Source organism: Pelophylax lessonae (assembly GCF_965119305.1).
Source record: "Pelophylax lessonae genome assembly, chromosome: 8".
NCBI lineage: Eukaryota > Metazoa > Chordata > Amphibia > Anura > Ranidae > Pelophylax > Pelophylax lessonae.
This window is the reverse complement of record NC_138775.1, coordinates 178,344,060-178,371,602: the sequence shown is the minus strand read 5'-3', so window position 1 is coordinate 178,371,602 and position 27,543 is coordinate 178,344,060. Positions and strand designations below refer to the sequence as shown.

The following is a 27,543-nucleotide window of genomic DNA, read 5'->3' as shown; positions in this document are numbered from 1 at the left end:
TGAGACTGGGACAGAGATTTGTCTTCCAACAAGACAATGATCCAAAACATAAAGCAAAATCTACAATGGAATGGGTCACAAATAAACATATCTAGGTGTTAGAATGGCCAAGTCAAAGTCCAGACCTGAATCCAATCGAAAATCTGTCGAAAGAACTGAAAACTGCTGTTCACAAACGCTCTCCATCCAACCTCACTGAGCTTGAGCTGTTTTGCAAGGAGGAATGGGCAAGAATTTCAGTCTCTCGATGTGCAAAACTGATAGAGACATACCAGAAGCGACTTACAGCTGTAATCGCAGGAAAAGGTGGCGCTACAAAGTATTAACTTAAGGGGGCTGAATAATTTTGCACGCACAATTTTTCATTTTTTTATTTGTTAAAAAAGTTTGAAATATCCAATAAATTTTGTTCCACTTCATGATTGTGTCCCACTTGTAGTTGATTCTTCACAAAAAATTACAGTTTTATATCTTTATGTTTGAAGCCTGAAATGTGGCAAAAGGTCGAAAAGTTCAAGGGGGCCGAATACTTTCGCAATGCACTGTATCTCTATCATTTACATCTGACAGTTTTACTGCACTCCCAGGAGGCGTCTTCAACAGAGTTGGTGCAGCTGCTATGCCTTCCCCTCTCCTCCTCCTGCCCAATCACAGAAGCCTTTGTATTATGTAAACTCATTCACAAAATACAAAGGCTTCTCTGAATAGACAGCAGAGAGGAGGGGTGGGCATAGTTACTCTGTGTGCCTCTATCCCATCTCTCACAGCCCCGACAGTCAGTGTATGTTCCGACAGAGCCATAATACTGTCTGTATAAATAACTGAGGTAAGTTCAGGAGATGTCATGCACCTCCATGGACTTAACCCATAGTGTGCCTGCACTTTTTACAAAGTTGCTAAATTCCTGGAATTCAGCTTTAAGGTTTAATGTTGTCATTGAAAAATAGGGGATTGACGAAAGGTACCACAGGAAACATTAAAGTTTAAATTATAATAAACCTTTAGTTATTTTAAATTGGTGCCATGACCAATGCTACAGATTTCTTGTTTGTGGGTGGCTTCTTTCACTTGTAGGTGTCTATGGAGCCACCCTTACAATCGGGGACTAGGGTTGTGTGTCACTAAGCTGTGAGCATCAATAAATGCACACAGCCCCAAGGCCTGAGATGGCACTCCCCAGACCCCCCCCCCCCACCCTTTTTTCTCCAAACAAACTGACTGACTCAGACAGCACTGTTAACTGTGAATTCTTTCATATAAAGGCCAGAAGTTCAGGGAAGCAGCACTGATCGAACAGGGGTCAACATCATTGAAAGTGCTGGGGTAAAAATTTTGAAGGTTTATTAAAAGGGACATAAGCTGTGGAAGCTGTGCCCAAAAATCAAGCAGAGCAAAGGGCTAACCACCAGTATTGTTTGTAATCTCTCTGCGACTGGCCTTTACCACAATACTGACTTGCCATTCTTTGTTCCACACTGTCTTTATATTTGGAGAAGGCAAGCTGAGCTTTGCTTTCTCACATGATAGCTGCCCCCTCATGACTGGGCATGGGTGGGGTAATCAAGAAACAGTAGGAGATGTGAAAAGTGCACAGAATAAATGAAGCAGAAGTAGGGAGATTCTTCCACTGTTCCTTAGGTACAGTTTTCTTTCCAGCAAGGAGAACAACAAGAAACGCATTAGTGACATCACCAAATCCTACTCCAGTTTTTGAGAGGCAAGCAGTCCGAGACACAGTGACTTAGATGATCTTGCACTGCAGATATACAGGCATGAAGCTGTTGGCATAGGAGAGCCTAGCCAAAGGTAGGTTACTGCTGTTTTTAAGGAGGCATTCAAGACAAAAGTAAATTTCCAGAGTATGGCTTGGGACAATTAACATTTTTTGATGTTTCCTATAAGATATTTACTTTTTGAGTTCAGCTCCATTTTAAGCCTATATCATATCCTGGCTTTTATAAAACAAAACATTTTCTCATATAAAAAATATAAGCATAATGAAAACTTGCATAATATGAGAACTACAGAAGGGGGGCAATGGCAGTAGTGGTATAAGTAAAAAATGGAGAAGGACCTGAGACTGGGAAAAAAGATGGCTGATGGATTTCAGATTGGGGGGTGGGGGGGGGGAGTACATGGTCCTGGCATATTGCAGCCCTTAAAATAAAGGAGAAGAGAAGCAGTGACTAAATGCATGACCATGAACTTACAAAAGAAGTAGGGCCAAAGCTTTTTTGGCCATACTTGTCATGTGGGTCACAGGAGTGCACTTATTTCTGCACTTCTGTGTCCCAGATTCAGGCCGCTGTTGGCTGATGTTAGGGAGCCGGTCCAAGTTTTGCAAGGATCCCAAAAATGTTTAGATCCACCCAGCAGCCTAACTGGCAGCTGGCTCAGCCGTACTGAACAGAACCGTACCACTCAGTGGAAATGAGGCATTAGAGAAGAATGAGCAGTGCAGGAGTGACCAGAAACAAACACATGCAGGGCAGGTGAATTCAGAAAGAAGTATGAGCAGTACTGTAGGGATCAAGAGAGGTGTAAGCAGGGCAGGAGGGACCAGAAAGAAGCACAAGCAGTGCAGGAGGTATCAGAAAGAAGTAAGAGCAGTGCAGGAGGGATCAGAAAGAAGTATGAGCAGTACAGGAGGGACCAAGAGAGGCGCAAGCAGTGCAGGAGGAACCAGAAAGAAGCACATGCAGTGTAGGAGGGATCAGAAAGAAGCACAAACAGTGCAGGAGGGACCAGAAAGAAGTATGAGCAGTACAGGAGGGACCAAGAGAGGAGCAAGCAGTGCAGGAGGAACCAGAAAGAAGCACAAGCAGTGCAGGAGGGATTGGAAGAAGTATGAGCTGTACAGGAGGGACCAAGATTGGTGCAAGCAGTGCGGGAGGGACCAGAGACACAAAAGCAGTGCTGGAGACCACGGAAGAGCAGAGCCAGAATACAGTGTGTACGAAAAGTATTCAGACCCCCTTAAATTTTTCACTCTTTGTTATATTGCAGCCATTTGCTAAAATCATTTAAGTTCATTCTTCTTCCTCATGAATGTACACATAGCACCCCATACTGACAGAAAAACACAGAATTGTTGACATTGTTGCAGATTTATTAAAAAAGAAAAACTAAAATATCACATGGTCCTAAGTATTCAGACCCTTTGCTGTGACACTCATATATTTAACTCAGGTGCTTTACATTTCTTCTGATCATCCTTGAGATGGTTCTACACCTTCATTTGAGTCCAGCTGTGTTTGATTATACTGATTGGACTTGATTAGGAAAGCCACACACCTGTCTATATAAGACCTTCCAGATCACAATGCATGTCAGAGCAAATGAGAATCATGAGGTCAAAGGAACTGCCTGAAGAGCTCAGAGACAGAATTGTGGCAAGGCACAGATCTGTTTCATACAACAAAAGGAATGACCGCACTTCCGATGAGTTTCAAAAAGGAGTGTCTTTATTCCACATCAATCGGCAAATACAGATACACACTGTGAGTGCAGGACAATCGGTGGACGCGTTTCACGACTGGATGTGTCGCTTATTCATCACCAAGTTCACTCTGGATGTGCATCGGCCATATATACACCCCATACATACAGCTGGCAACAATTGGAGTCATCAAACTAGTTGTTCCTCCCCTTGGTCAGCTGTTGGGAATCTATAGCTAGATTGCACAGACAGAGTGATCCCAACAAATCCAAACTTCAAAACACTTGTGCAAAAAACATTTTACATATATAAATGTCAATCAAAATGAATATCCATAGTGGTAAGTGCTCAAGTAAAGAAAAATAGAAAAACATCAATAATAAAAACATATTCAGTGTATGTGTACGTTTATCATATATATAATAAAAAGAGAATGTATGTGTATATGAAGTATGAATAAAAAGAATATGTATTAAAGACCTTGTGAATAGCCATAAAATAAAAGTAAATTAAAAAGGTATAAAGTGATAATAATATATTGTTATAAATAATAATAATGATGATAATGTGACGTGTCACAAGAAAATTCTTGATGTTTAAAGAAGCCGTTTAACCGGCCAAGAAGAAACATATGTAGTGTATTAAAAAACGGAGCAATATAATTATAAAATATATAAAAAGTATATGAAAAATATAGAGAGCTCCAATCAGTGATTTCTACCCAACAATCATAGATAGAACAATACAGTGATATATCTTTGATGAAAAATTGTATATAAATTGCCGCTTCGATATCTATAGGATACATTTTCTATAAAACATTTACAAATAGTGAAACACTAATAAACCTTGTATAAGAAAAAATCACAAGTATGTGAATCATATATAAAAAATTATTGTTTCCATATATCAATGGATATACATGATTCACAATAAAGAGTATAACATGTATAAAATATAATACGATGCATAGTGACATAGTTTATATTCTTCTTTGGTTGTGTAAACAGCGATAAATAACAATCAATGTAGACACATTGTAACAACCTGTTGCTGTTTTGAAGAATGTTGCAAATGTCAGTGTGCATCTCCTTTTTCATAGGCAAAATTTCTCATCTGGTGTTAAAACCACAAAACCTCTATTTGGAAGAAAGTTTTACAAAAAAGACGACCAAAAAGAGGGAGGGGGGATTGTTGGGAAAAAGAAAAAACGAAATACAAAACAAGGAAAATCGGGTATAGATAGCTATATGTCAATAGGCTAGATTGGCTAAAATTAGCTCTCCATTTTAATTAATCAGCCATATTTATAGGAGACCCGATATGTTAAAATCGGCCGGTCTATGGGTAAATGTGGGAGTTTATCTCATCTAAATTGGTCTAAGCACTCAAAAATATTTTGATTATTGTGTTATTTAGTTTTTATTACTATTATAATCTATTTTGTCGCTCTGAATGCTGACCTCATCCACAAATCCCAGAGGCAGGGGAAGGAAGATTTGGGAACGAACCTCCAATGTAGTGTAATAATTATGTATTATAATACTAAAGATCTATGTCAATACAGATCTATGTCTATACAGATGACTCCAGCACTCTAGATAGAATATATCTGATATTCCATTGCTTACATGTGCACATCATATGGAGTCCGGAGCTCTATCTGTAATTCTCACAGATCTTGAGAAAAAACTTTTTTGGTGCCTTTTAAGCTCATATATGTATACATTCAGACTAAAATGAAAAAATGAAAAATGGTCTCAAATGTTAATTACAGGGAAAACATTTCCTTATATATTTTTACTGGATGTTTTATGAGTTTTATCAAAGTTTCATTTTATGAAAAATGGTCTCAAATGTTTATTACAGGGAAAATATTCCTTTATATATTTTTACTTTTACATATTTTTACTGGATGTTCTATGAGTTTTATCAAAGTAGGGAAATATTTATGATCGTTTTTCTGGATCAATATTATACTAGTATGAATACCAGTATAACTAATAGATATTAAGTATAAAAATGTGTCACGTCCCACTCAAAATTCATACCTTCAGGTAATCTTGTATGGAGTTTAAATATCCAGAAAACTTCGCATTTGCAAAGTATCTGAAAAATATCTCCTCCTCTTTTGGGTTTTGAGATTTTTTCAATGACTTGAACCATGACCAGGGAAATATCTCCTTCATGTAGGCCATTAAAGTGACGAGCGACATTGGTTGATTTGAAGCAACGAATGTCACTTAGATGTTCTCTAAATCTATCTTTAAGTCTCCTCGTTGTTCTGCCCACATATTGGGCCGAACACTTTTTGCAGGTGATTAGATATATAATATAATCAGAATTGCAGTTGAAAAACTTGTCTATTTTATAGATCCTGCCACTAATGGTGGATTGAAAGTGGGGACTTTTTAGAATATGGGGACAGGTGACACAATCCTGTGCCCCACATCTGTAGTTTCCTCTACAGTGCAACCATGTTAGCGATGGGGGGGCCCTTTTGGTTTGATACATGCTAGGGGACAATACATTTCCCAAAGTAGCCGCCCTTTTCGCCACAATATTGAAACCCTTTCCCAGAATATCATTACATGCATGGTCTAGATATAAAATGGGTAGATGTTTATTAATTATAGATTTTATGTGGTTAAATTCTAGGCTGTATGGTAATGCCAATGTGACTGAAGATGTAGATTTGTCTTTTTTATGTTTCCTTTTTTTTCTAATATTTTTGTCACTAGAGGGACTCTTTGTCGTTTGTACAACATTAAGGTCAAATTCCTGGTTTATGGGAGCAGTAGGGTTAGGTGCAGCGAGTTGCAAAAGATCAATGCGATTTCTCTCAAGGGCCAATCGATAGGCTCTGTCCAACATCCACCTAGGATAGCCTCTCTGGAGAAAGCGCTGGTATAGGGAATGTGATTCCTCTTTAAAGGTGTCATTGTCGCTGCAAATCCTTTTAAGCCTCAAAAATTGCCCCACAGGGATTCCTTTTATTGTGTGGAGAGGATGTCCCGACTTTGCATGCAATAGGCTGTTACCTGCCTGGGGCTTTCTATATAGGGAGGAAACGACTCTATCTCCTGCATGACTCAAAGTAATGTCCAGAAATACAATTTTATCTAGATTGGAAACTCCCGTAAAGGAGAGGTTCAAATCATTGTTGTTCAAAAACATCATAAATGATTCAAAATCAATGGATTTATGACTAATGAATAGTAGATCGTCAATATAGCGACGGTACAAAAAAATGCTATCCCTATATGGGTTTCCACCTCCAAAGATGCGGGACCTCTCCCACCAACCCATGTAGAGATTGGCTAGGGAGGGTGAGAACTTGGCTCCCATCGCTGCCCCGCATCTTTGGAGGTAGAACATGTCATCAAAAACAAAATAGTTATGTGTCAATAAATAATCAAGAATTTCTGTCAAAAAAGCCTGTAAAGTAGATGACATCTCCGTGTATGTTCCCAAGCTATAGCCAACCGCTTCCAAAGCCAAAGCGTGTGGAATGGAGGAGTACAGACTGGACACGTCACACGTGATCCAGCTGTACTCCTCGGACCATACAAAAGAGTCCATAATTTTTAGCAGATGGTTTGAGTCTTTCAAATAGCTTGGAAGAACTTGCACTATATGTTGGAGTTGTCCATCCATCCATTCTCCTAGTCGTTCGTTAAGGGAGCCAATGCCTGATACAATTGGGCGTCCATGTACTGGATCCAATCCCTTGTGTATCTTTGGCAGGTGGTGAAAAATTGGTGTTATTGGGAACTCTGGGATCATGTTTTCAGATTCCCTGATGGAAAAAGCACCTATGGCTGCCCCTTTTTTAACAAGTTGCTTTAGGACATTTCTAAACTTGTTGGTCGGGTCACTTTTTAATGGTTGGTATGTATTTGTGTCCATCAGTTGTCTCAAAGCTTCAGCTTTATAGTGTATTTTGTCAAGAACCACTACGGCTCCCCCCTTATCCGCATTTTTGATGATGATGGAATCATCTTCCTGTAATAATTTCAACGATTTCCTTTCATTTATGGACAGATTGTCTGCGTTGATATTTACATGTGTAGATAGGTTAGAAGCCAGCTTAAAAATGTCCTTTTCGACTAGTTTTTGGAACTTATCCATTTCAGCCGATCGGGATTGTATGGGATAAAAAGATGATGGTATGTTCAAATTTACCCGTTGTGTTCCCTCATCCCTGTCTGGATATATTGAATGTGATTCATGGATTAGTTCCTCTAGTTCCGACACAGCACATTGTTCACGTTCAAGTTGGAGAATGTATTTGGCTATTGTCGGGAGGATTGGAGTCCAGATCGATTCCTTCAATCATATTATCCTCAGGGTCCACAAAAAAATGTCTCTTTAACGTTAAATTTCGTACGAATTTGTTAATGTGTAATGTAGTATCAAAGGGGTCAAAATGAGTATGGGGACAAAAATTAAGTCCTTTAGATAATAAAGATGTTTCATCTAGAGTGAGACTCCGCTGAGATAAATTTACTACATTATTGAGCATTATTTGTGGTGTGTCCTCAAATTGTATTGACCATTTGACAGATCGCTGGTTTTTCTTCCCTCCTCTCCTTGTTTTGGCTTTCTTGGTGCTTTTTTCTTTTTTGTTGCATTTCTGCCCCTTTTTGGCTCGTTTTTTGACTCATTAAAGGAACCCGGATTTGATCTGGGCGTCTGTGTATAGTCAATAGACGTATCGGACGATGTATAGGCTACTGATGTATCAGTGCCTGTGGCCTCCGGGTCTGAAAAGCTGACTTTTTTTCTTTTGATAATGGCGACTCCAGGTGTTCGTCTTTTTCCTGCACTCACAGTGTGTATCTGTATTTGCCGATTGATGTGGAATAAAGACACTCCTTTTTGAAACTCATCGGAAGTGCGGTCATTCCTTTTGTTGTATGAAGCTATCCTGGATTGCGGATCCGACCGGCACCTGATTCCAGCCTCACCTAGAGCGGTCTTCCCTGTTTGAAGGCACAGATCTGGCCAAGGTTACAAAAAGATTTCTGCTGCACTTAAGGTTCCTAAGAGCACAGTGGCCTCCATAATCCTCAAATGGAAGACGTTTGGGGCGACCAGAACCCTTCCTAGAGCTGGCCGTCCGGCCAAACTGAGCTATCGGGGGAGAAGAGCCTTGGTGAGAGAGGTAAAGAAGAACCCAAAGATCACTGTGGCTGAGCTCCAGAGATGCAGTCAGGAGATGGGAGAAAGTTGTAGAAAGCCAACCATCACTGCAGCCCTCCACCAGTCGGGGCTTTATGGCAGAGTGGCCCGACGGAAGCCTCTCCTCAGTGTAAGACACATGAAAGCCCGCATGGAGTTTGCTAAAAAACACCTGAAGGACTCCAAGATGGTGAGAAATAAGATTCTCTGGTCTGATGAGACCAAAATAGAACTTTTTGGCCTTAATTCTAAGTGGTATGTGTGGAGAAAACCAGGCACTGCTCATCACCTGTCCAATACAGTCCCAACAGTGAAGCATGGTGGTGGCAGCATCATGCTGTGGGTGTGTTTTTCAGCTGCAGGGACAGGACGACTGGTTGCAATCGAGGGAAAGATGAATGCGGCCAAGTACAGGCATATCCTGGACAAAAACCTTCTCCAGAGTGCTCTGGACCTCAGACTGGGCCGAAGGTTTACCTTCCAACAAGACAATGACCCTAAGCACACAGCTAAAATAACGAAGGAGTGGCTTCACAACTCCGTGACTGTTCTTGAATGGCCCAGCCAGAGCCCTGACTTAAACCCAATTGAGCATCTCTGGAGAGACCTAAAAATGGCTGCCCACCAACGTTTACCATCCAACCTGACAGAACTGGAGAGGATCTGCAAGGAGGAATGGCAGAGGATCCCCAAATCCAGGTGTGAAAGACTTGTTGCATCTTTCCCAAAAAGACTCCTGGCTGTATTTGATCAAAAGGGGGCTTCTACTAAATACTGAGCAAAGGGTCTGAATACTTAGGACCATGTGATATTTCAGTTTTTCTTTTTTAATAAATCTGCAACAATGTCAACAATTCTGTGTTTTTCTGTCAGTATGGGGTGCTATGTGTACATTCATGAGGAAGAAGAATGAACTTAAATGATTTTATCAAATGGCTGCAATATAACAAAGAGTGAAAAATTTAAGGGGGGTCTGAATACTTTTCGTACCCACTAGGGCTGGGCGATAAATCGATTTAATCGATTTATCGATTTTTTAGTTAGAAACTATTTTTTGGGAAACTCGAGTTTTTTGTATAATACTTTTTTCTCCCTTGCAGCCGAACTCCCCACCGCCGCGCCTGGATGTGACGTCAGCTGCGGGGCGGGCGGTGCGTCTGTACAGGCCGGGGCTGCGGCGCGCTGTGATAGGTACAGTCTCCCCGGCCTGGATGTGACGTCACCTGCCGAGAGAGGAAGCGGGCGGTGCGCCTGTACAGACGCACCGCCCGCTTCCTCTCCCGGCAGCTGACGTCACATCCAGGCCGGGGAGACTTTACCTATCGCAGCGCGCCGCAGCCCCGGCCTGTACAGATGCACCGCCCGCCCCGCAGCTGACGTCACTATTCTGTCCAAGGAGATCCAGTTTGCCACATCAGATGTTGGGAGTCTGTCCTGTCTCATGCGATGCAGGCAGCACAAGTGCTATGGATTGTCCCACATTAAATTTGATTTACTGCAAATGCTGGAATCCAATACAAAAGTACTGCCTTCATATATACTGTTTGTACTTTATATTTTATCTTGCTAGCTTGAATAAAGACTTGGATAGGGTCCAAAATGTAGCAATGTAGAAATATAGTGATCTTTGTCAATAACTGCAGTTCATTGAATTTTGAAATACAACAGCCGCCCCGCCTGTACAGACGCACTGCCCGCCCCGCAGCTGACGTCACATCCAGGCGCGGCGGTGGGGAGTTCGGTGGCTGCACAAGGGAGAAAAAAGTATTGTTCAAAAAACTCGAGTTTGCAGGGAAATGCCGCTACATTTATTATGGGAAACATTCAGAAGGCAGATTCATAAGGGATGACCAGTTGTGACCAACTTTCTGAGCAATTTCCACCAGAAAAGTCATACTTTTTCTTTTCTTATTTACTCACACAAGTGCCAATTGAAATTATGAATTAAATGGTGAAGTAGTATTGGCCGTGATGTTTAGCTTGCCCTTGACAAAAATAAAATACTTTTTACTAGAAAAAAAAAAAAAAAACTCGAGTTAAAAAAAAAAAAAAAACGTTTCAAACTAAACTAAACGTTACTGGGGAGTTCGGTTTCTGTGCGGCGGACTAGGAGCTGGCTGGAGCCCAGGCCCAGGGTGTGTGTAGTTACCGGGGCTGGCTGCACAAGGCAGAAAAAAACTATTGTAGAAAAAACTAAAATTTTTGAAAAAAAAAATAGTTTCAAAGTCAAACTAAAAAAGGTGGCCGGTTACTGTGGACTCGTTCTCTGGACTGTACCTATCACATCCCTGCCCCTGTACAGACGCACCGCCCGCAGCTGACGTCACAACATCCAGGCGGGGCGGTTGTCCTTCAGAGTCAGACAGACATATACAGCGCTTCTCCTTCCTCAGTCCTCCCTCAACACAGTGAGCTCTCCTCCCTCCCCACTCAGCGCGACGCCCCCGCATTTTCTTTTACTGTCTAATGTCTAGTAGTCTATTGTTTTGGGATTCTATGCATTTTAACTCTTGAGGAGTTAAAATAGCAATAAAGTTGCACTTTTGACACTATATCTGATGTCTGAAGTCATTTTTTAAGTGCATTGGAAAAAAAATCGAAAATCGAATCGAAACTCGAATTTTTCTTTAAAAATCGAAGATTTTTTTTTAGGCAAAATCGCCCAGCCCTAGTACCCACTGTATATGATGCTATTATTACAGTATATGGTGCAGGATTATCTCATGATGTGTACTGTATGAAAACTATAAGGACACTTTCTCTGATCTTTTAGTAACAGGAGTGGATGAAATGGAAACCTCAAACTCTATTCAGACATGATAAAAATGGCTATTCTAAAACACAAAAATAATAGCAACAAGACTGTTTGTGCGTGCAAAGAGCATTATCAATAAAAATTTAAAAATAAAAGACATTCTTTAGTCATTTTAGGAGATCAAGGGCATCACAACGTATTGAAATGTTGCATGATGCTGAATTGATTAATAATAATAATAATATATTTTATAATTGGTTAGAGTACTGAATATTGGCATATGATCTCTCCTTATGTCATTTTATTTTGCACTGAAGCAGTTACAACATCTTGGATTAGCATTTCCAAGATGTTGTAACTGCTTCAGTGCAAAATAAAATTTCATAAGAAGGAGCGATCGTGTGCCATGTTTTGATTTCTATGGATTCATGCTGGGCGGGATAGCCAGAGCACCGACAACCAGCCCATTATCCTTTTATTGCGATAGAGCTTGGGTGAGTTCTTATACTTCAGTGTACTGAATATATCTAGATCTATAGAGGGTTTCCACTGTAGCAGTAAGCACTGTTTTGAAGTTACCATTCAGATGCCAGTTAAACATACATGTACTCATATGCTGAATTTTTTTAGTTCATATGGTGGAAAAAAAACTTTCCAAAACATTTTTTTTTTTTTTATAATTGACAATTTTTATTAGGGTTTTATATTTTTCAAATACAAAAGGAAAAACAAAAGTAGATGAAGAATGAACACTGAAAATGGTACAAAATTACCAAGAGCTGTCACATTAGTACATTTTCCATACCTCCTGGGAGTACAGTCAGTGCAGCGTCAGTATGACACAGGTAGTGGCATAATAAGGGGATGACTTGCGTCAGTACCCATTTATCTTGTACAATTTAAATAAAACCTCTTGCATTGTGTTTCAAGGATGTATCTGCATGACAATCATTTTTTTACCAAGTCTGCTTTTCTGCATTTTCCATGATGTCACAGATGACAGATTCAGTTTTTTTCTGCCTGTGTTCCATGAATGATCTGTATACATCATGTATAAATTGCATCATGCATGTATAAATTGAGATCCAAAACTATCCTGCATGATACGTTGTTTGATTTTATATGTTATTTTTTAACCACTTGAAGACTGCCCGCCCCAGATATACTGCGGCAGGCTGGCTCGGCTGCGCAAACTGCCGTACCTGTACGGCGGTTTGCGGGAGCGATCCTGGGGGTGCGCACCCGCCCCCATTAGACGGCGGGGAAGCCGATCCATGGGGCCAGCGGCCACGATTGTCACCAGGCACCCGTGATCGCTCCCCGTGGAGAGAGAACGACAATCTGCTGTTTTAAACACAGCAGACCGTTGTTCTCTCTGGATTGAACACAGGGGGCCTGTTATCCTCCTATAGTTAGAAAACACTCCCCTAGGCTCACACTTCACCCTTTGATCGCCCCTGGGTTAACCCCTTCCCTGCCAGTGTCATTATTACAGTAACAGTGCATATTTTAGCACTGATTACTGTATTAATGTCACTGGTCCCCCCAAAAGTGTCAAAAATATCAGTTAAGGGTCCGATCTGTCCCCCGCAATGTCACAGTCCCGGTAAAAATCGCTGATCACCGTCATTACTAGTAAAAAAAAATAAATAAATCTTTCCCCTAGTTTGCGTCTTCCCCTAGTTTGTAGACGCAATAACTTTTGCACAAACCAATCAAAATCTGCTTATTGGGATTTTTTTTTACCAAAAATATGTGCTAGAATACAAATTGACCTAAAAGGATGAAAACATTTGATTTTTACATTTTTTTGGGGAATGTTATATAGCAGAAAGTGAAAAATATTGTTTTTTTTTTTTTTTTTCAGAATTGTTGCTTTTTTTTTGTTTATAGCGCAATAAATAAAAATCGCACAGGTGATCAAATATCCCCAAAAAAAAGCTCTGTTTGTGAAAAAAAAAAGGGACGTCAATTTTATTAGCGTGCATCGTCGCACGATCGCGCAATTGTCAGTTAAAGTAGCGCAGTGCCGAATCGCAAAAAATGGCCTAGTCATTAAGAGGACGAAACCTTCCTGTCCTTAAGTGGCTAAAGAAAATACAATAGATATGGCTAAAAATGTACTAATATCATACATAAAGAGTACTGTTGTTCCTTTACCAGGAGTCTGCCGCTCAATTGGTGTCAGCAACTTTCTCATCCATCACTTGGAACAGCTGAAAGAAGACTGTGACATGGTTCCCCATCTAAACCAGGTATGTTAACTAGAAGAACTCACATTTTATATTCTGAAAACAATAATGCTATTTAAATGACAGATATTTAAGTTAAAAGGTTGATAAGAAAATTAAGTATTTATACAAAAACAATTTATATAGGATTGTAAAGTTACTGTAAGGATAAAATAAAAGATTTAATTTTCAAGCACCATGATGTATATATAGAGCACGTGACTCATTTTCATATCAGTTGGAATAGTGTACTTCTTGCAGTAAAATAGAAGCATTCTGAAAGTATCAAAGGCAATAATATGAAGCATTATTCAAGCTGAGTGCTTTTATCCTGCTGATGGAATTGCAGAATGACCCTAAATGATCTTGTATTTATTTGAGTGGACCTTACTCTTCACAGTACTCGCATTTCAGTGGAAATCAAAGGATTTTTTTTATTAGTGGATCTTAATGGTTAAAACATGTAATATAAAATACAAATTTTTTCCCAACATCTAGACATCCAACCTATGTTTGTTTTTAGATGTTTGAGCACTATCATTAAAATCCAGCATTAATAAGTGATAATAAGTGATGAGTGCACAGGTCTCTAAATTCAAAGCGGCAATGAACCCCAAAGCAAACATTTATGTTGCAGCTTACCACTTCTTAGATGTGATGGGTGTATTCATTTTCTTTTTAGGCTTGCTTTCTTCTATTTTTATCTGGTGATACTTGATTTATTTCCTGAATCTTTTCTTCACACACTACTATATGTTGACAGCATCTTTAAAATAGGATAATGCAGGTGGAACTGCCTTGACTAGAGTATGTTTCTTAAAGGGCAGCTCCACCCAAAAGGGGAAGCCCTGCTTCTTTGCCTCCCCCCCCACCCCCTCTGCTGGCACCTTTCGTGGGGAGTGGGTGCATGGTTTTGACAGGTACCCCCTCCCACTTCACAGCCAGTTCCCTACTGCGCATGCACGTAGCGTGCTGTGCTTTATAAATGTCCTGGTGGCGGGGGAAGTAGGGGGGCCAAACTTCTGCATGACTTCGATGCTCTGAATCAGCCGCAGGTTCGGCCTCCTCCTCCTTTTCCCGCTACTGAGCCATTCACAAAGCACAGTGTGCTACGTGTATGCGCAGTAGGGAACAGGCTGTGAAGCTGCAAGGCCAGTCTCCCTTACCTGAGATGGAGGCAGGATCCGAAAGCCGATTGAAAAATCGGCTCAGGGGAAGACACCCCTGGATTCGTGGACAGGTAAGTGTCTTAATATTAAAAGTCAGCAGCTACAGTATTTATTTCTGGAGTCTGGAGCTTCTCTTTAATTCTTCTAATTAATAGGCAATACCTACAGGCTTATCACAGATTTGCTAAAGCAAACTAGACATACAAATGTTTTTGTGTCATCCAGTGAAGACTGAATACCCTTCACTTCACCTGGGACAGGGAGATCAAAATAAATAGGCCTGCAAAGTTCATTTTTGGAGGATTAAGGAAAATATTTGTCACCCATTTTGACATCTGTGGATATGGAACATTCCCATTAAAAGCATTTCTACATGAATGCAGTAGTGGGGCATGAGTGGTCAAATGATCCCAAACCAGGGGTCTCCAAACTTTGGCCCAGTTGTTCAGGAACTAAAATTCCCATCATGCCTATTCATGTCTGTGAATGTCAGCATTTTACAATGCCTCATAGGACGTGTAGTTCCGCAACTGCTGGAAGGCCGTAGTTTGGAAATCCCTGCACTAAACTATAGCAGTGGAAGCATAGAAATATCCTAGTCCTCCACCTTGGGGATGGCGGACCGTAAAAAAATATGGGAAGGTAATATATTGAACCTTACTGGTGCTTCAAGAGGTACATTCATTTTTGGCCCCATAAGCCTGACATTAGTAGTTTTTAGAACGTATGAGATCAAACACATTTTGAAGCTTTCCCAACTGTCTCTAAATTGTGAAGTATCTCTAAATTTAAAGCACCCCAGACACAACCCATTCCAGAATCTCTAACACATAAACCCAATAAAATAAACCCTTAAAGTAGCATGTAATGTAAACCGAATCACTAAAATCACATATCACAGCGGAACTTATCTGTATCTGAGCACCACAAACAGATAACGCTATTTCATACATTTTTATTATTCAAAGCAAACTCACCCATCCATCCATGTCTCCATGTTGTATTTTTTTGAGAAATCCCTTTAAAAAACACCCCTCACATTTCTAGCCGTTGCCATTTTGAGTAAGTGGCCACGTAGATGCTCACTGCACAGGTTTTTTGCTATTGTTAACATCAGGAAGCCAGCCCTGAATGATTACATCCAACCACTGCTGGATTGCACTTTGGCAAACCTAATGTCATCCAGTTAGTGTTTTCTAATCTAGCTTAACAGTTACCCCTAACACTTAAGCCGGCCATAAATGGTTGAGATTCGATCCATCTATGGACAGGCTTACTGTACCCAAATCGATCCATCAAATGACTTGGGTACAATCAGCATGTCAGGTTTCTAGCCTGCGATTATTGCCAGCGGCTATAGCAGCAGAGATGTGTTATCTTTGCTGTACCTGTACAGAGACTGAGTGCAGCCCACTAGCCTTCTGTTGCACACTCTTAAAGGAACAGCTACACGTGCACCACCTGCAGAAGGGCCACACCATAAGCTGGCCGTCTGGCACAGACGGTTGCACATCCGATCACATTGCAAACCATTAGCAGCACATTGAGACCACTTTAATACTTTCTATATTGTTATGGGATAGACTTTAGCTGCTTAAATATTAAAGTGTAAAGAGCAATAAGGATGTCCAGGGATTAGTAAACATTAACATTCATTCTAGTTTCAGCTTAAATTTACAGTATTAGCTCCTGTCTTTCAACATGAGAAATGTTCTGGTGCCATGCTTTTGGGTGAATGCCAAGCCAAATGTAACAATGCAAAACAGACTTTCCTTTTGTAGAAATGAAACACAAATACAGTATAATACAATAACTTCTTCATTGTTTAAAAGAGAAGTATAGCTTAAAAACAAAAAAAACAAACAGTCATACTCACCTAGAGAGCTGCAACACTGATCCCAGGTGCAGCCTTCCCCTGCCGTCTCCAAAACCAAGAACTGAGCGATCAAAGACCGCCGAACGCTAAGTTCTCTTCAGTCTGCAGAGAGCTGGCAACTATCAGTCACCGGCACTCTGCTCTGCTCCTCCAGCCCTCACTATAGCTCCGGGCTGTGCAGGGGGCTGAAGCAGCTGGCTCAGGCTCTCAGCGGCTCACTGAAAGGCTGAGCCAGCTGCGGGTCCAGGCATTTGGGTGGATCCCGACCATATCTTTTTAGAGCCTGAAACGGCTCTTAGATGTCAGCCAACAGTGGGCTTTAGCCCAGTCCTGTGATTCAAAATAGATTTGGCTTTAGTACTCCTTTAAGTAAGTTTCTTTCCTCATAGTAAAGTTTATATAGGGATGCAGTTGCTAGTAACTGCTTGTATTTGTTTAAGGTGGTATTAAATCCAAAGCCAAAAATTTAATATATTGCAGCTCCCCAATCATTAGATGTGGTGGCTGAATCGGTTTTTTTTTCTTGGGTTTTTCCCCCTGTTTTTTGGCCAGTAACACATCTTCTGTATTAGAGTGCCCCCACTCTGGATGAATAAACACAGGGACACCTTAGAACAGCAGCATTGTCAGTCTGTGGGGAGGAGAGTGATAGATGTAGTAGCAGATTTAAATACACTAACAAATTGAAACCAAACTCCAAGTAATACTTTAAAAGGAGTTACAGCAGTTTTTGCCTTTGGGAATAAAGGTTTTACATAAATAAAAGATGATTATTGTAAACACCCCTGCTACTAGTAAGTGGTTTGTCTCATCTCTGTAACTGATACAACAGCAGACTTGGGGCTCTTTCACACGGGCGTTCCGTATGTCCGTATATCACCCCATCCGTTTGCGGGTGATATACGGACATAATGCATGTCAATGGGATTGCGGATGTCAGCGGATGACCATCCGCTGACATCCGATTTGTGTCCTTTCAGTTCTGTTCCGTTTTTTGGAACGGAACAGAACCCTAGTTTTCTTCCGTTAAAAAAGCAGAACGGATGCAAAATCGGATGTCAGCGGTGTCAGCCGCTGACATCCGCAATCCCCATAGACATACATTATGTCCGTATATCATCCGCAAACGGATGGGATGATATGCGGACATACGGAGCGGATGACACAAGTGTCATCCGTGTCCGTGAAAAAAAAAAAAAAAAAAAAGTGCCGCAGCGGAAGAAGAAATTGGAGCGGCCGTGTGAAAGAGCCCTTACCCATTTATCTTGTTCAGTTTAAATAATACAGGAAATAATTCAAATATCACTTAAGATATACCACCCAGTGCTGCCAGCCAACCAGATTGAAATTTACTGACAGACACCCAAAATTTACTGGCACAGCCATTTTTTTACAGGCATTTTCAAAAGTTACAAAATTACAGTTTTAAGTGTTTCAGTATGTAGGCTACAAACAAGTACAAATCTGACTTAACCACTTAAGCCCCGGAAGATTTTACCCCCTTCCTGACCAGGGGTTTTTTTGTGATTTTTTTTTTTTACTGCGTCATTTTAACGGACAATTGCGTGGTCGTGCGACGCTGTACCTAAACGAATTTGACATCCTTTTTCCCTAAAACGTCTTTCAGGACAGCACCTTAGAGAGATGGCTCCTCCCTCTCCTCATCAGGAAACACCCCATCCACCAGATTTTAAAAGGAGGCTTCTCCCACCATTCGTCAGTTTTTGTGTTTCCTCCGGCCGAGGAACACCTCTGTGGGGAGCTGGGCTCTTAAGGTGCTATCCTGAGAGACCGGGCTTCCTACGTCCACCTACCCTTTTTTGGAGACGATTGCTTCTCCCATTCACGCGACCGACTGCAGTGCATGGGCTCCTTCTTCCTCTTCAGTGCTCTAGGCTGAGTCAGGACCCCGCAGAGCACAGCCCTGGGAAGGCATCTTGGAGGAGCGGAACGATTTTTCTTAGACTTCCGCCGCCTTTTTCAAATTTGCCGCCATTTCTCCGGATAGAGTGACGCTCGTCCGGACCGGAAGTGAGGTTCCGGAAAGGGCAGCGGTCTGCAGGGGGCGTATGGCGTCATTTCCGCCGAACGCAGAGGAAGAAGGGAGGAGCAAGCTGGTGCCTTATTCCGGATCCGGTCCAGTGCAGGTGCGCTTTGGTCTCCGGAACCGGTACCAAAGCCACGGGTGATACCGCTGCCAAGCGATGGAAGCTTCATCAGCGAGTGGGACAGGCACAGGCACCAGTAAGGCCCAGGTAAGGGGTATCTTTATTATGGCCTATCTTACTGTGGGGTCTCTCTCCATCCCTTTTACTTTCCCCCCGGTGGCTGGGGGCCTGTCAGGGCACATGGGACTTCCCTTAAAATGTCTTCCTGTGCACCTTTGGTGGCCCTGAGAATCAGGCTGACTCTTAAGAAGCATGTGTATGTTTTCCCATTTCATGTCTTCCAGGCTAAAAGCTCTGAAACTGGTTTCAAGAGAAAGTGTCCTTCATGTAAAGCAAAGTTGTCCGAAAGCTGGAAAAAGACACTTTGTCAGGGGTGTATCGATGCACTAGTCAAAGAAGAAGCATCGGCAGTTTGTGGCGACCTAGTCGCATCTGTGAGGAAGGAATTGGATGCTACCATCCAATCCTTTCGGTCATCCCTGCAGGATCCTGCCCTGAGTCAGCCATCAGCCTCACTGTCCTCTCAGGGTTCACAATTGGTTCCTTCGGTGGGGACAGAAGGGGTTCCTTCCACCCAAGGAGATCATTCCCCCTCACATTCCAAAGAGGATTCAGAGGAAGAAGAGGAGGGAGGGGCACAAAGTAGGCCCACTAAATACAAACTATCCTTAGAGCAAGTAGATGGTCTTCTGAGGGCAGTTTACATCACCCTGGGTCTAGAAGAGGATAAGAAGGAACTGTCCCTGCATGATAAAATGTATGCAGGCTTGGAAGAGCCTAAGGGCCGTATCTTTCCAGTGCATCAGACCATCTCAGATGCAATAAAACATGAGTGGACTGACCCGGAAAAGAAAACCTTCTTCCCTAAAGCCTTTAAAAGGTGATTTCCTTTTGATGAGGACCCAGGAGCTCCCTGGAATAAGATGCCAAAGATTGATGCAGCCTTCTCCCAGGTTTCTAGGTCAACAGACCTAGCATTTGAAGACATGGGAGTCCTGAGGGATCCCATGGATAAGAAGATGGACCAGCAACTTAAGAGATCCTGGCAAACCATCATGGGGAATCTGAAACCTGCCATGGCAGTAACCTGTGTGTCCAGGAATCTGGAATACTGGCTTAGCCAGCTAAAAGCACACATCACAGCAGATTCACCTAAACAGGAAATTTTAGATTCCTTCTCCACGCTCTCCACGGCCATAGCCTTCATTGCTGACGCTTCAGCAGAGTCAGTGAAGATGACAGCAAGATCTGCAGCTTTATCCAACTCAGCCAGAAGGGCTCTTTGGTTAAAGACATGGCCTGGAGATACGGCTTCTAAAAATAAGCTGTGTGGACTTCCTTTTCAAGGGGATCTACTATTCGGGCCTGGGCTAGACTCTGTTCTAGATAGAACAGCGGACAAAAAGAAGTCTTTTCCTGTGAAGAAGAAACAGGCAGCAAAGAAGCTTTTTCGACCTCAAAAAGCTCAGCAAAATAGCAGACCCCAGGAGAAAAGAAGAAACTGGTCGACACAAAAACCCAAAGGGAAAGGAGGTGTTCTCTTCCATCCTCCTGTGTCAACCAACAAAACACAATGACAAAGCATTGCCGGTGGGAGGAAGATTGAGGGAATTCCTCCCCTATTGGGCAGCCATGACAGAAAGTCAATACATTCTGGATATGCTGTCACAAGGCTACAACATAGAGTTTGCAGAGACGCCACCCGAAAGGTTCTTTGTCACAAGCCTCCCAAGAGATGCAGAAAAAGCCCTGGCTATGATGGACCTGCTAAAGGACCTGAGGCGACAGGGAGTTGTCTGTCCAGTACCAGTGGAGGAACAACATCAGGGATTTTATTCCCACATATTTTTGATAAAGAAACCATCGGGGGATTTTCGTCTTATATTGAATCTGAAACCACTAAACAGGTCAGTTCTGTACAAAAAGTTTCGAATGGACTCAATTCTTACAGTCAGAACCCTGTTAACAAAAGGATGCTTCATGGCATCAATCGATTTAAGGGATGCTTACCTACATATCCCTATTGCCCCTCGCTCACAGAAATTCCTAAGGTTGGCGGTAAATCTGGGAAAGGAAATGCTTCACATCCAATTCAAAGCACTCCCTTTCGGGCTATCATCCTCCCCTCGTATTTTTACGAAGGTTATGGCAGAGTGTTTAGCCCCCCTCCGCCTTCAGGGAATCTCTGTGGTGCCCTACCTGGACGACCTGCTTTTCTTTGCCCCGTCAAAGGAAAAACTTCAAGAGGACCTGCACAAGGCAAGAGGTCATCTAGAGTCTCTGGGATGGATAGTAAATATCAAGAAGTCAAATCTCACACCGGCTCAACGGGTTCAGTTCCTAGGGTTTCAGATATGCTCTGTGGAACAAAGAATCTTCCTACCAGAAGACAAACAGGTCAAAATACAAAATTTGGTAGCAAGGCTACAAACAAATCAGTGGTGGTCGATCAGAGAGATCATGTCAGTCCTTGGAAATCTGACTGCATCAATTCCAGCCGTCCAATGGGCGAGGCTTCATTTTCGACCACTCCAATATTTCCTCCTCAGAATCTGGGATCACAATCCAGAGACTTTGGACTTAAAGGTAATGATCCCCACCAAGGTCAAGAGGTCCCTTTGGTGGTGGAGAAATCAGATAACCTTGTCCCAGGGATTGGCCTGGTCCTTCCCAACAGACCAGAGGTTAACAACGGATGCCAGCAGATGGGGGTGGGGAGCCCACTGGAACCAAAACCTGGCACAGCGGGTTTGGTCTCACACCGAGACAAGGAAATCCTCAAATTGGAAGGAGTTGAAGGCAGTCGGCCTAGCCCTAGCTGCCTTCTCTCAAAATCTTCAGGGGACTCATGTTCAAGTCCTTTCAGACAATGCCACTACAGTGGCATATCTAAACAAGCAAGGGGGCACAAGAAGCAAAACCCTACAGCTTTTGGCAACGGAAATTCTGCAATGGGCGGAAAGTCAGTTACTTTCCTTGTCAGCAATCCACCTAAAAGGTACACTAAACAGTGTGGAGGATTATTTAAGCAGGCAGAAGATCCGAGAAGCAGAATGGAGCTTGAACCCAGAAGTCTTTATGTTGATAACCAAGACTTGGGGAAAGCCAGAGGTGGATCTGTTTGCAACAAAAGAAAACGCAAAACTTCCACTTTACTTCTCACTCCACAGAAACGACAACTCTCTGGGAGTAGATTCCCTGGCACATCCCTGGAGGTTCAGGTTGGGGTATGCCTTCCCCCCCTTCCAGCTCATTCCGTTGGTATTGAGAAAAATCCAAATGGAAAGAGCCTCAGTGATCCTGATCACTCCTTATTTGCCCAAAAGGGTTTGGTTTTCGACTGTCCTTCAACTATCAGTCAAACCTGCTTTTCAGCTCCCTCTTCGTCAAGACCTACTGCTTCAAGGTCCAGTCTTTCATCCAGAAGTGGAAAAGCTAAAGCTCACCGCCTGGTATCTGAGGAGCAACTGCTGAAAAGGAAAGGATTTTCAGACGCATTAATTGCTACTCTACTTTCCAGTAGGAAAAAAGTCACAAGGAATATATATGCAAAAGTTTGGAAGACATATAATACCTGGTGTGAATCGAAAGATCAAAAATTGGACAGTATTACTTCAATTTTGGAGTTCCTACAGGAGGGCGCAGGAAAAGGTTTGGCAGTAAGTACCCTCAAGGTACACGTTACAGCCCTGGGGGTATTCTTGGAAAGGCCCATTTCTTCAGAATCTTTAATCATCAGATTCTTCAGGGCCCTTACCCGCTCCAGACCAGTGCCTATCAGAAGCTTCCCCAAATGGGACTTGTCGGTGGTCCTTCAGGCCTTCACAAAGGAACCTTTTGAACCACTAGAAACGGTTACACTAAAAAACCTTACCCTCAAAACAGTCTTCTTGGTGGCAATAACATCAGCAAGAAGAATCAGTGAATTACATGCTTTATCAGCTATCGAACCTTTCTTGTCCATATATCCAGATAGGATAATTCTCAAGACGGATCCAGGGTTTCTCCCAAAAGTAGCTTCAACGAGAAACCGATCACAAGAAATTGTGTTACCTACCTTCTGTCCTAATCCATCAGGAGATAAGGAAGAAAGCTTTCACTACCTAGATGTAAGAAGGGTTCTTATACACTACTTGGAGGTTACTAAAGAGTTTAGATCATCAAACTCTCTTTTTGTTCTTTTCTCTGGCAACAAAAAAGGTCGCCAGGCATCAAAAGGATCAATAGCCAGATGGCTCAGATCCGCTATTTCAGAGGCTTACTCCCAAATGAAATTGTCTCCCCCGCAGGGGATCAGAGCTCACTCTACTAGAGCATTAGCCACTACATGGGCAGAGAAAGCTGGTGCCACTCCAGATCAAATCTGCAAAGCGGCTACGTGGTCAAGCTACTTTACATTTGCAAGACACTATAGGTTGGACCTTTTGGCAGCTGAAGATCAGGCTTTTGGCAGAAAGGTCCTGCAAGCTGTGGTCCCTCCCTAAATTGAGTAAGTCTCGATAATCCTCTCTAAGGTGCTGTCCTGAAAGACGTTTTAGGGAAAATTCAAGTTAGACTTACCGGTAACTTGTTTTCCAATAGTCTTTCAGGACAGCAGGAGGATCCCGCCCTATTGTATAAAATGTATTGCTGTGATTAACCATATCTGTTTATGTGTTCCAGCATGGGCCGGAGGTACTCTTCTACAAACTGACGAATGGTGGGAGAAGCCTCCTTTTAAAATCTGGTGGATGGGGTGTTTCCTGATGAGGAGAGGGAGGAGCCATCTCTCTAAGGTGCTGTCCTGAAAGACTATTGGAAAACAAGTTACCGGTAAGTCTAACTTGAATTTTTTCCCACAAACAGAGCTTTCTTTTGGTGGTATTTGATCACCTGTGCGATTTTTTTGATCATGCGCTATAAACAAAAAAAGAGCGTCAATTTTGCAAAAATAACAATATTTTTCACATTTTTTTTATATGAAATTCCCCAAAAAAATGTAAAAATCAAAATTTTTTAACATTTTCGGCCAATTTGTTTTATGCTACATATGGTTGGTAAAAAAAATCGCAAAAAGCGCATTTTGATTGGTTTGCGCAAAAGTTATCACGTTTACTAACAAAGGGAAAGATTTTTGTCATTTTTGGTGTTTTTTTTTAACGAGTAATGGCGGCGATCTGCGATTTTTTTTTTTTTTTTTTTTGCATGACAGCGACATTGCGGCGGACAGATCGGACCCTTGACTGACATTTTTGACACTTTTGGGGTTACCAGTGACATTACTGCAGTAATCAGTGCTATACATATGCACTGTTACTGTAAAAATTACACTGGCAGGGAAGGGGTTAACTATTGGAGAGGGAGGGGTTAAGTGTGTCCTAGGGGCGTGTTTCTAACTGTGATGGGACATGGATACTAGTGTAAAAAGCAGAGATCAACGGTCCTACATAGTAGAACCGTCTGATCTCCATTTTTACACAGGGGAGAATGACAGGCGGCTTGTTTACATTAGCCGCCTGCCTTTTTCCCTTCCCGGCGAACGATTGCGAGTGACCGGCGGACATCGGGTCTGCCGGTCACACCCACGGACTTCCCATGGAACGAGCCGGGGCGGGCACGCGCCTCAGCGGGCGCACGCTCGCCCGCTATTGGCTCACAAGCCGGTGACAGGCTAGTGACGTACCGGTACGTCACTTTGCCTGGCCGGGGCTGTTAAAAGAGATGTATGGGTTTGTTTTTTCTTTAGATTTATACTTACCTAGATGAATGCAGCATCGGACTGATGCTGTATCTGTCCCCGGCACCTCTACACTGAGAACCAAGCAATCGAACACCACCGATCGCTCAGTTCTGACAGCTCCCTGGGCAGAGAGCTGCTGAATGTCAGTCAGCAGCTCTCTGCTCTGCCCCCTCCTCGCTCATTGGAGCGCTGGGCTGTGGAGGGGTGGGGAGCGGCCGCCTCAGGCTCTCAGTGGCTCACTGAGAGGCTGAGCCGGGTGTCGGCCTAGGCACCTGGTGGATCCTAATATCCATTGTCGTGATGACGTGGTGCCTGGACCGACTTCTGTGATGTCAGCAGAGAGCGGACTTCAGCCTGCTCTCTGCTGAAACCAGGTCACAGGAGCGCAGAATGAACTACACTCCTGTGATCCGGAGATGTACAGCCAAATGAGCTTTGGCTGTACATCTTTAATGTAGATATTAAGGCATAAAAACATATTTCTTATTTATTTTTTGATATAGTAAGTAAGTAGCTCAGGGACAGGACTCAGGAGGGCAAAAAATTAGAATGGGCAGGCACACACACATTAAAATTGTCTCTCACAATGGCACTGACTGCAGTGTGCAGTAGCACAGATGATTAGGACCCTTTACCGACACGACACATCCCCTCCTCAGTCCCTTCAGTCCACTGCAGTCTAAACAGCACTGACAGTCCCACTCTGATTTGCCTTGTTCCTGTCCTGCAGACCCGCACACGAGGCTTCGGCCGTTCCACTTGGCTCTGTTGCACTATGACATCACACGACACGATCAGGCACTACCTTCTCTAGAACTGCCTGAACACACTGTAGCAGGCATTTGGATGGTCTTAGCTGGCTCCAGACTGGAATTGCTCATACGCAGTTCCAAGTCGAACGTCACAGACATATTTTTTACTGGCAAGCTTTTCCTGTCATTGCCATTTACTGGCAGGAGAAAAGTGCCAGTTTTTTACTGGCTGCCAGTAAAAATACTGACGGTTGGGAACACTGGTACAACCCCATCAGATCTCTGGATTGAATTCAAATAAGTGATTATATTCAAAATTTATCATAGTGATGATGTTTCCAGAGGTGAAATGTAATGGTTCAAAATGTCTTGTTCATGTAACTGGCATTCTTACGGAAATTCCTCTTGTGTAATTTTTTGGGGCTTTTCTTTGTTATGGTCTTAAAGTATGACGAATTTCCTGCTTTATACTTTTCAAGAGCTTTTTTGGCTGGTAAATACAAACCTTTTCCTCCAATGTGAAAATGGCTACTCCTGGTGACGCCAGCCACTCTTAAACTCCTCCCTCCCTAGGAGAGTCCCCACTTTGCTTGAGCCAAGACCAGCTAATTGTTTTAACACTATTGTCGATAAAGACAGCTTGTACTAAAGATATGAGGCAGGAAATGACCTGTTTTTCCTATTACTGGGAAAGAAATGTTCAGTGCTGGCTACTCCTGACTCTTTTCCGCACGTTATTATTATTATTATTGCAAAATCCTCTCTCAGCTGTGAGATCACTTGACATTATCATCAAGTGATATAGTGTATGAACTAATGTGATTGTTAGTAGACTGTAGTATGCTGTTGGTATCATTTACCATTTACATTTCATTATATGAAGATATGGTTTGCAAATGAAGAGTGGAGATGCAACAAACATTTTCCTTTTAGGTTCATAATCACTTCTTTTGTTTTCCAATATAGCTCTGATATCAACCACACATCTGAATGTATGTTCATTTTTTTTCCAGTGATTCATAAGGCACTGGTAATCATAATTGTCCAGTCAGACCATATTTTAGCTGGACGTGTATTATTTGGTAATGTGTGCCATCTCAATAAAATTGAGCATGGGGAGTAACAGAGTGTTAACTAATCTTAGAGCTAATGAACATCAAAAAATACTTTAAACCTCATTGTGTGGGATTTTGGAGGCAATCTAGACAAATTTGTGTAAAAACAGGTATTTCAAAACATTATTTTAAAAAAGACAAATAACTGTATTAAAGTGTATTGTATTTGTACTGTCTACCCTCAAGTTGTAAAGTACTGCGTACACTGTTGGCGGTATATAAATCCTATATAATAATAATAATAAAAATAGTAAAAAAGACAATTTGAATAAAGAGGCATATGCATTTGTAAACCGGAAGAGCAACAAATAATATTCAAGAAATAATTATTCTGGATAGGGTCAATTACAGAGTGGCATTCCCCAACTGACTGCTGGATCCATATAGGATAACAGCATGGATGTTACCACAGAGATGAAAAGATTCAACGCGTTTCAAAAGATACAACAGATTCTTCTTCAGGGATTTTTCTGTCACTTATCGAATATACAATAATTACATTAAGATTGCGTGCTTTAAAAATACATTCACCAACATTACATGAACATAAAAGATTGAAAAAGCTTACATAGTATATATGACCATTTGGTTTAAGTGCTTCCACAGGTTAAAAGACTTCCAAGCTGCGATCAACTTAGTGTTGCAACAAGGATCGCTGGACAATATATCCAACTCCCATGCCTAACTTAAGAAAGAGAAAAAGGGAATGTATCAGAGCATTGTGTGTGTGTATGTGTGTGTGTGTGTATATATATATATATATATATATATATATATATATATATATATATATATATACATACACACAAAGTAATTCCGGGCTCAGGATGTAAAACTGGGGTGCAGGAAGGAGCCCAGTACTAACAATCGCAAAGTCTCCTCCTACACCTGCCATCCAGTAGTCTACGGACCGGAGAAACCGCAAGGATAGCACTTCTTAATTCCTCCTAATACTGGCATCAATTAACTAGGGAGCATAAGAAACCACTGCAACTAGTGCAGAGTTTGATTCCCCTCATCCGTGTGTAGAGGGAAAAGGAAATGGCGACGGAGGCGATCCCTGGCGCTTCCATATATGTGATGCGCATGCGTGTCGGGATTACGTCATGTGCTGCCGCGTCACATCCGGTCTCCG

The 27,543-nt window shown here is 42.1% G+C and overlaps 1 protein-coding gene across 2 annotated transcripts in view; it reads left to right on the top strand.

Moving 5' to 3' along the window:
• Nucleotides 1-27,543, top strand: part of LOC309561901 (putative oxidoreductase ZK1290.5) — a 224,278-nt gene that overhangs the window by 104,347 nt on the left and 92,388 nt on the right. For both annotated transcript variants that reach the window (XM_082265963.1, XM_082265964.1), the window contains exon 5: nt 13,542-13,633. In XM_082265963.1, the coding sequence (XP_082122089.1) occupies nt 13,542-13,633 (92 nt within the window). The remainder of the gene's footprint in view (nt 1-13,541; nt 13,634-27,543) is intronic.